Genomic DNA, 9043 nt, shown 5'->3' on the forward strand with positions numbered 1-9043 from the left:
GAACGACAGGCTTACTAACCCAGCCTCCCTTCCACATTACCATGGTTCTAATATGGAAAGGACCCCAAAACAAGTGTCAGAAGGGACATTTCCATCAATGTCACTGTGAGTTGCCACTGTGTTCTGCCGGGCTGCTTAAACACGATCAGTTCTCTGCTGCTTCGCAGGACCACTCCCTGCCCCCCCTCGCCCCCCTCCCCCTTTTTTTTTTTTTTTTTTTTTTTTTGACAATCCTTATGTAGAAAGCCTTGACACAACATGTTTAAAAATCAATTTCCATCCAGCGCTCGCACACACTCCCGCGCGCTCCGCCACCTCCTCCCGCACCCCGGTCCGAAGATGGTGGCTCTCAAACTCCTGTCCTCTGGGCTTCGGCTCCGCGCCTCCGTCTGCAGCTCGCGGGGCGCCCTGCACAAGGGGTGTGTCTGCTACTTCTCTGTCAGTGCTCATCACCGCACCAAGTTCTACACCGACCCAGTGGAAGCTGTAAAGGATATTCCTGATGGTGCAACCTTGCTGGTCGGTGGTTTGGGGCTGTGTGGAATTCCAGAGAATCTTATAGGAGCTTTACTGAAGACCGGAGTGAAAGATCTAACTGCAGTGAGCAACAATGCAGGGGTTGACAACTTTGGCCTGGGCCTTTTACTTCGATCCAAGCAGATAAAACGCGTGATCTCGTCTTATGTGGGAGAAAATGCAGAATTTGAGCGACAGTTCTTATCTGGTGAATTAGAAGTAGAGCTGACTCCTCAGGGCACGCTTGCAGAGAGAATCCGAGCAGGCGGGGCCGGAGTCCCCGCCTTCTACACGAGCACGGGGTATGGGACCCTGGTACAAGAAGGAGGATCGCCCATTAAATATAACAAAGATGGGAGTGTTGCCATTGCCAGCAAGCCGAGAGAGGTGAGGGAGTTTAACGGTCAGCACTTTATTTTGGAAGAAGCAATCACGGGAGACTTTGCTTTGGTGAAAGCCTGGAAAGCAGACCGGGCAGGAAACGTGATTTTCAGGAAAAGTGCAAGAAACTTCAATTTGCCAATGTGCAAAGCTGCAGGAACCACAGTGGTGGAGGTTGAAGAAATTGTAGACATTGGCTCATTTGTCCCAGAAGATATCCACATTCCAAAGACCTATGTACACCGCCTTATAAAAGGAGAAAAATATGAGAAGAGAATTGAGCGTTTATCGCTTCGAAATGAAGGAGCTGAAAAAGCCAAAACGGGTAAGCCTGGAGAGGATGTTAGGGAGCGCATCATCAAGAGAGCTGCTCTTGAGTTTGAGGATGGCATGTATGCTAACTTGGGTATAGGGATACCTCTTCTGGCCAGCAACTTCATCAGTCCAAACATGACTGTTCATCTTCAAAGTGAAAATGGAGTCCTGGGATAGGGCCCCTACCCACTAAAGCATGAAGCTGATGCTGATCTCATCAACGCAGGAAAGGAAACGGTTACTGTTCTCCCAGGAGCCTCATTCTTCTCCAGCGATGAGTCATTCGCAATGATTAGAGGGGGACATGTCAACTTAACAATGTTAGGAGCGATGCAAGTTTCTAAATATGGTGACTTGGCTAACTGGATGATACCTGGGAAAATGGTGAAAGGAATGGGAGGAGCTATGGATTTAGTGTCCAGTTCCAAAACCAAAGTGGTGGTCACCATGGAGCACTCTGCAAAGGGAAATGCACATAAAATCATGGAGAAGTGTACATTACCACTGACAGGAAAGCAGTGTGTCAACCGCATTATTACAGAAAAGGGTGTGTTTGACGTGGATAAGAAAAGCGGGCTGACACTGATTGAGCTCTGGGAAGGCCTGACTGTTGATGACATAAAGAAGAGCACTGGCTGTGATTTCACAGTTTCACCAAACCTCATGCCAATGCAGCAGATTTCAACTTGAAACATTGATTAGACGTTTTTTTCAGGAGGTTAAGATTGAACACATAGGATTTAATTGGAAGGATGTCAGTAATCAAAATTATATATTTATCAAGAAGTTTGACTAGTTTTCCTCTAGTATTTTTGGATTTGTGCAGGCATAGACTTTGTTCTCTCACATGTGTTATAATGTTTCCATGAAAAACAAAAGGAAAACTTTCATCTTGGTCTTCTTTCAAAAGTGCTATGAAGGTTGTCTTTGCCATTGGTGCTCAAATTGGATGTATGTTCATTTTTATGCTATGTATACTAAACCATGACTTAGCAGTCCTGAAAGACAATTTTCATGTGAATTTGTGATTAGGCAGAATACTTTTCTTGACACTGTATCTTTTACCTTCCTCTTTTTGGAGAGATGGCTCTGATTTGGTGTTTGCTTCCTTTGAACATCTTCCCGCCAAACTTAGAGTTAGTAAATACCCAAGAAGGCAAACAGGAATGTCTCTGGGAGAAGTTACCAGAAGAAAGAACAAGTCATAGGATCTACCAGTGATGGCATTTCACCAGATGTTGTTTTTATAGACAACCAACCATCTACCTGTATATGCTGACAGCTGAGGCTAAGTATAGGAAGAGGACTAGAAACCTACGGACATACCTACCTTGTTCTCCTATTTTAATACAGTGTGCTATACCTATTCAGGAAGATTGTGTCTCTCTATTGAGTCCCAGTGTTTACCTATACAACCTTTCCTAAGCCAACAAGAAATGTGGGCAATTTATCATGAGTCCTTAATCACAATGGCATTGGTGTTTTTAAGATAATGATATCCCAAGGTATTTTCCTTGTAGGCTTTCCATTCTGCTCAGCAAAGATTCTAAACATTTCTGACTTTTTATACAAAACAGCAGTATTTCTTCTGCATAGACTAGTTCTCAACAGAGTGCTGTTACCTTAGCCTTATCTGTGTTGGGGAGATGATGCAAAAGTCTCAGATCTGAGTAGTTAGCGGATTCTTTGTGTTGGGGACTGAACATAGTGGCTTGTTGATCATAGTGTTTATAAGGGATGCTTCCCCAGAAGTAGCCTTAATACACACAGTTGCCAGGAGGTATTGCTTCAGAAGCCTTGGTATCAGGTCAGAAAGCCTAGGTGTCCTGAAGGCAGACTGGAAAGCTGGAAGAAGCATATAGTTCTGGTGCTAATTAAAGGGATTTATGCAGGTTTTAGGTAATGGTTGTCATTGAAACTCACTTCTCCTCAAGTGTAGTCACAGCTGACTTGAACAGTATGTGAAGAGGAGACAAGCTTTTCCTCCATAGTCCACTCTATGTAGAGCTGCTTTTCTGGCTTGCTGCATGGTTGAAAGTATCCTCGGCCAATATTTAAGAAGAACCCTTCTTAGAAGGCACAAGGTCCATGAGAGTACATAAGTCTATTTGAAAAAATGTTATTGTTGATATTGATATGTCCTCAGATGCACTTGCTTATCATTCCAGTCTGTTACTTTAAGACAAAGGGATTCTAAGAATGTTTTAAATATTGTAAAAATCTGAATAGACAACTTAAGATTCAAAGAGTGCCATCATATTTTAAAAACATGTGTTAAGTGATACAATAAAATTTGCAAATTGAAAAAAAAAATCAATTTCCTTCATCCTGCCCAAACTTTAGAAACTCTTTTCAATCCATGAATATCGGCATTTCTCCCCCCCCCCACAGAAACATTATAATCTGTTTTTACCTTTGATCATCACATCTAGTCAATTTAATAACACCGTCTCTTGTCTCTGTGTGAGCCCCTATTCTCTTGTCATTTATTCTTGCTTTGTGTTTCCACGGCTTTGTTCTTTTTATCTTAACTAAGCTTTTTGTTTGCAATCACTGTAGATGCACACACAGCTGTAAGATGTAGTCAAAAGATCCTATATGTGTTCTACTCAGTTTTCTCCTGTGGCAATTATTTGTAAAAAAAATAAAAGGGGGTGTACAGCTTCTCAAGCAAAATATTGAACTTTACATAACCCACCAATCTTACTTCAATTTCCCAGTTTTACTCCTTGCACAGCTGTGCCATTCAGTGTGGGTGTGTGCTGAGTTATCCGTAATTTAATTACATTCATTAGTTTGTGTATTCACCACAGTCAAGACCCACAATTCTCTCACTGCAAAGGTTCCTTGTGATGCCTTTTCTAACAATCACAATTGCACCCATCTCCTTCTCATCCCACATCTCACTTTCTCTCTGCCCCTCCTTCCTGCGCATCAGTTTAACATTTGGTGACTTTACTGCCGATTTGATTTTCTTCAATACCAATTCTGATCTTCACCACCTCCAGCATGAAAGGATACCGTACTGCTGTCCTTCGCTTCCTCACAGTCCCGTATTCAGTTTGTAATCCGCTCCTATCCTCTCTTTTCTCCATGGTGATTTTAACAAGCACAGAGAGTTCTGGAAGAAACTCAAGAACTAAGACACGGAGGCAAAGTCTTGGTAGATGTATGGATATACTCAGCCTCCAACACCACGTGTCAAATGTCATGGCTCCTGGGACTCCAGGCTGATAGAACTAGTCAATTGGACATGGTCTACAGAAACAAACCCATGGACGCTGTAAACTTTTCCCAGCCTTCAGTTTTCACATGGATAGACTAAGGACAGCTCTAATGGCATCTGCTGCTCCCAAACTGCATAAGTAAGTTGTTAGAATTGAGATTATCTGACAAAGGTGAAATGGAAAAAAAAAAAATGCCGTGCATAGTTAGGTGGCTGTAAGAATGCTTTGTATCTGTGCTGGATGATTGAGCTTCTAGAAGGCAGAGAGCTGTCAAGAAAGATCTGCTAATAAAACTTTAAAAACAAAACAAGACACACAAAAAACAGTTCTTTCCTTGAAGACTCCCCTGCGTCAATAAGGGAGAATAAAGGAAGAGGACTTCCACCTCCAAGGTTTTATTTCTGTGATTTAAGAGTTCCCATGCTTGGCTTTCTTTTCTAGTCAAATCATGCTTTAACCATGAGTAGAGATCAGTCAGGCTACACAGGATAAATGCAATGTAGCATTGGAGAGAATTTACGATCCCTAACACAAATGGTGCCATAGTAGTGTACATGGGCCTCATCTAAGGAGAGGAGGTGACATCAGCTCTTAGAGCCTTAGGTGCTTTGTGTAAGTTTGGAGGCTTATTAGGTGTGCTAGCGATGTGACCTAGCTATGTGACTCGGCTTTTTTGTGCATTGACGTCTGCAGCTATAAAATGGGGGTTTTAACGCCAGTACCTAGTTTCAATAGTGTTGTGAGGATATATGCAAAGCATGTGAAGCATTTGAGCCTGTGGCACTTAAATTTGCACCAACCTTTTGCTCTATGTTCCAGGCACAATGTACATAGTTATTTTATGAAGCAGATACTAGGTTTCTCATGGAGGAAACAAACACTCAAGAGTGTTGTATAACATCAGTAAATTGACTAATTTGGAACAGAGAGGAAATGGCTGATGCTTCCAGCCTGAGGAAGTTACAGAAGGTTATCTGGGATGCAGGCTGATGAATGCAGGAGGAAGGGAGGGGCACCCAAAACATGATAGATGAGGGAAAGAACAAAGCCTTCCAAGCAGTATCCGGAGTTTTGGATTTTACAGAAAAGAGTGCTATTTAAAAGTATATTTGGACTAGCAACAAGATTCCATTCATTATGCCTTGATTGAGCAATGGATCCTAGTGTACAACCATGAAGAAAAACAAGAAAAATACCAACTACAACCCCAGGTTCAACTGGTCTCTTATGAATTATACCAAGAGGGGAAGAAAAGTGAACAGAGATTGGTGATTTTCATGCGTTCTTATGAATTCTGGGGTGTTGAGGAGGTGAAATCTGCCAGGGATGATACCCTAAGGTCCAGCTTTTTGTTACTGAAAAAATACCATCAGACTCTATCTCTGTAAGCATAGCTTCATCGTTAGGATTGTAAACTTGGGTGCCAGCAGGAGTCAAAGAAAATGCAGTCAACTGAAGCAGTATGGGCAAGGGATACAAGTATGTAAAAGTGGGGCCAGGTTGGAACTTGAGTTATACAGCTTGTGCTAGGAATTCCTATTCTTTACTTGTACAGGGTTAAAAGAATCCAGACATGTAGAATTTGAAGCAAAAGCTCCTTGCATTTTAAATATTGCATCAGATGTTATAAACAAAACTAGGTGTGCCAGATAAAATCTTTGAATGTCACTTTTCATCTCTTGTTACCGGCTGGTGCCCAACAGCGAATGGCGTGCAGTGGATATACTCAGTCATTTTTAGCTCATTGGGAAAACTCAGAGTCCTTTCCTCTGGCCTTGGTCTGAGAGTTACCCATTCCATCCGTCACTCCCCCTGGCTCCCCAGATGACAAACTGGGCAGTTTGAACCCAGAGTCTTCCTGCCAAAGTATTGTTGCTGAGTTTTCCAGTTTCAAGTCCCTGGCTGTGAATGAGTCATCTCAAACGCTATTAGTGGAGAGCTCCTCTGGGCTCAGCCACCATAGGCCGAGCGGGCATGACTCAGTCAGAGGAGCATGCACAGCCTAATGGGTCCAGCATGTGGAGGCTTTTGAGATGCTGAGGCTGGCGTGCCTGGTGTCCAGGGAGAGCACAGAGGAGGGCTGGATGTTGTAATACGCTCCCAGCTAAACTCGCTGCTGGCTCTTTTGCACTCCAAAGAATTTGAAATATTTGCCTCTGACCTCAAACACAAAGTGGTCTTGCACCTCGAGGAGATGGTTTATTATGACTCCCTCATGACCTACTTCAGCCTTCTTCCCCCGTCAAGCCTAACTATAAAGTCTAGATTTAGGTATTGCCAAATTATAAGCAGTTTCCCCAGGCTCTTACTATCCTTTTGTCCTGCTGGGATATCTTTATATGCCTCTGGACAACTCCTATTTGTGCTTTAAAACCAGAAACAGACTTCACTACTTTACAGGAAGTCTTTCTGATTGCCCCCCCTCCCTAACCTGGAGTTCAATGTATGCCCTTTTTTGTGCATTTATAACTGGAACTTACCTTTTCCCGTTGTGTGGCCCGGACTTGCTTCTCTGCCTGACTGCCTTGTTTAGAAGAGCCTCTGGGGGTCAGGCAGCTTGTAATCATCTTCCTTCTATTTCACAGGCATTATACATGGCCATGCAGTCAATATGTGTTTATATGACTATGTGGGGTTGAAGCTCTGAGGCAACCGCTCTGTGACCTATCTAAGCATCTTACCTTATCTTCTGCCAACCGAGCCTCTCTGGGTTCTCTGTGAGCATAAGCAGAGTGGCTGTTGCAGGGAAAGCAAGAGTGCACAGATAATCCCACAGCCAATAGCTCTGTCCAAGTACCATTATACCTTCAAATTCAGTAAATGCGCTCTGAATAAACACTCACCACTCATCACATCCTTATATCTGGGAGACACAAACAATAGGCATACTAGGTTCAAGGTCAACAATGAAGCGCAGGGAACATTTATTAGATATTTGTAGTGTACCAAACACAAGGCTGATATAAATAGGTGCAGTCATCTCTATCCTACAGACAATAAATTAAGACTCAGAATACTTTCCTAGGGTCTTTTTTCGTTGAAGAATTATGGGGTTAAGACTTGAATGAGTCAAGCATGATCAGGTAAGTACTGGAGGATTTGATGAGAAACAGGCCACCAGATCTGGGTGGTAAGCAAACTGAATATAATTGAGTAAGCTGCCAGAATAGGCATGGGATTTGGGGAACCAGAGATGAGCCAGAGATGAACCAGAACCACAATATTAAGTTGGTATCAAATTACTACAGGCCTTTTATGAATTTCTTGTTTATGATAAGAGCTACTCTGAGTTTGGCTACCTTGAAGCTCACAAATAAAAGGACAGGGCCAGAACCTGTTTTATAGAAACCTTCAGTGGGTGGGAAGCAAGATGAGTTAACTTATCCTTATGCCTTCTATCATCTCATTTGAAAAAGCATCTCTCAACCTGTGAGAACTTTTGAATGGTTTGTCTTTTGGGGCCCAATCCAACACCAAATGAGCTGGGTTTCTAGTTGGGAGACCCTGGCATCTGTACAACCAGAAGTTATCCATGGCTGATGAGCAGCGGGGATGGAAACTCTAGTCTCAAATCAACTGAGCTTTCTGTTTGTTTTCCTTTTTTCTGAGGAGAACAGAGCTGTGGTGCCACACATTTCTAAGGAGCAGGGGCAGGGTGGGGGGAAGGCTGCTGGTGCTAGGAATTGGAAAACTTGAGTTTTTTTTTTTTAATCCTTTGAAAGGAAATAAAAATGGAAATCACTATGTAACCTCACCAAAGGTGAGACACCCAGAGGTCACTTTCAGCCCATGTTTTAATAAGTGAACTTCCCATATTTAACCTTCATGCTGTCAAACAAAGTAAGGACTCAAAGCTCTGCCTCAAAACTCACCTCACCGCAGGATCTCTAATTCGGCTGATATACTTGTGGCTGAGGACAGAGGCGTTTTGCTTTTAGGCCCCTTGAATCTAAGGACAAAGTGGTTGTTGGTTTTGAGCACAGTTGCTCGCTGGGTTTCAGTTTTCAAAAAGCTAACTTCATTAACTAGAAGATATTTAAGATACTCTCCCAAACATTATGGGATTCAGAAGGGACACACCCTTTGCATGCCCACCCTAACCCAGCCTCACAGTGGCCAACAGAAGATTTGCAGGTAGCTGTATTTCTCAGAATCCATTGCATCCAGGATTCTGCATTTATATTATAAGTCATCAGTTAGACATGAGGTGAGGGGTGTTTTCATCTCTGCTGGATGGATGCTCTGATCATGATGACACTTCAAGCCTAGCTCTGTGGGGGTGTCTATTCTTCCTCTGTTGGCCACATCTTCTCTTAGGAGACAGCTTGTTTAGATAAAGGAGATCTAGTCCATTTCTTGTCTTGAGAAACACAATAGATCTTTGCAATTGCAGCAGGTCCCCAGGAAGATGAACCATATCTCACTGAATTAGAAAGGAAGATGATGGGAACTTCTAAGAAAAACAAACTCCTCCTAATACATATTATTTCCTGGTGTAATTATTTCTTGGGATTTATTGCAGCTCCTTTTGCTCTTTATCCCCATTGTGATGGTTTGAATAAGAATGGCCCTCAGAGGCTTATATATTTGGATGTTTCTTTTCC

The 9043-nt window shown here is 42.7% G+C and overlaps 1 protein-coding gene across 1 annotated transcript; it reads left to right on the forward strand.

Annotated features, from left to right (window-relative positions):
* The first annotated feature begins 339 nt into the window (after positions 1–339).
* Positions 340–3330, forward strand: LOC129674722 (succinyl-CoA:3-ketoacid coenzyme A transferase 1, mitochondrial-like). Its single transcript, XM_055604880.1, is given in 1 exon segment — positions 340–3330. A coding segment is annotated over 1 exon segment (1563 nt). The 3' UTR covers positions 1903–3330.
* The last annotated feature ends 5713 nt before the right edge of the window (positions 3331–9043 follow it).

The sequence above is a fragment of the Psammomys obesus genome, unplaced genomic scaffold (assembly GCF_907164565.1).
Source record: "Psammomys obesus unplaced genomic scaffold, mPsaObe1.curated_primary_1811, whole genome shotgun sequence".
In the NCBI taxonomy this organism is placed as follows: Eukaryota; Metazoa; Chordata; class Mammalia; order Rodentia; family Muridae; genus Psammomys; species Psammomys obesus.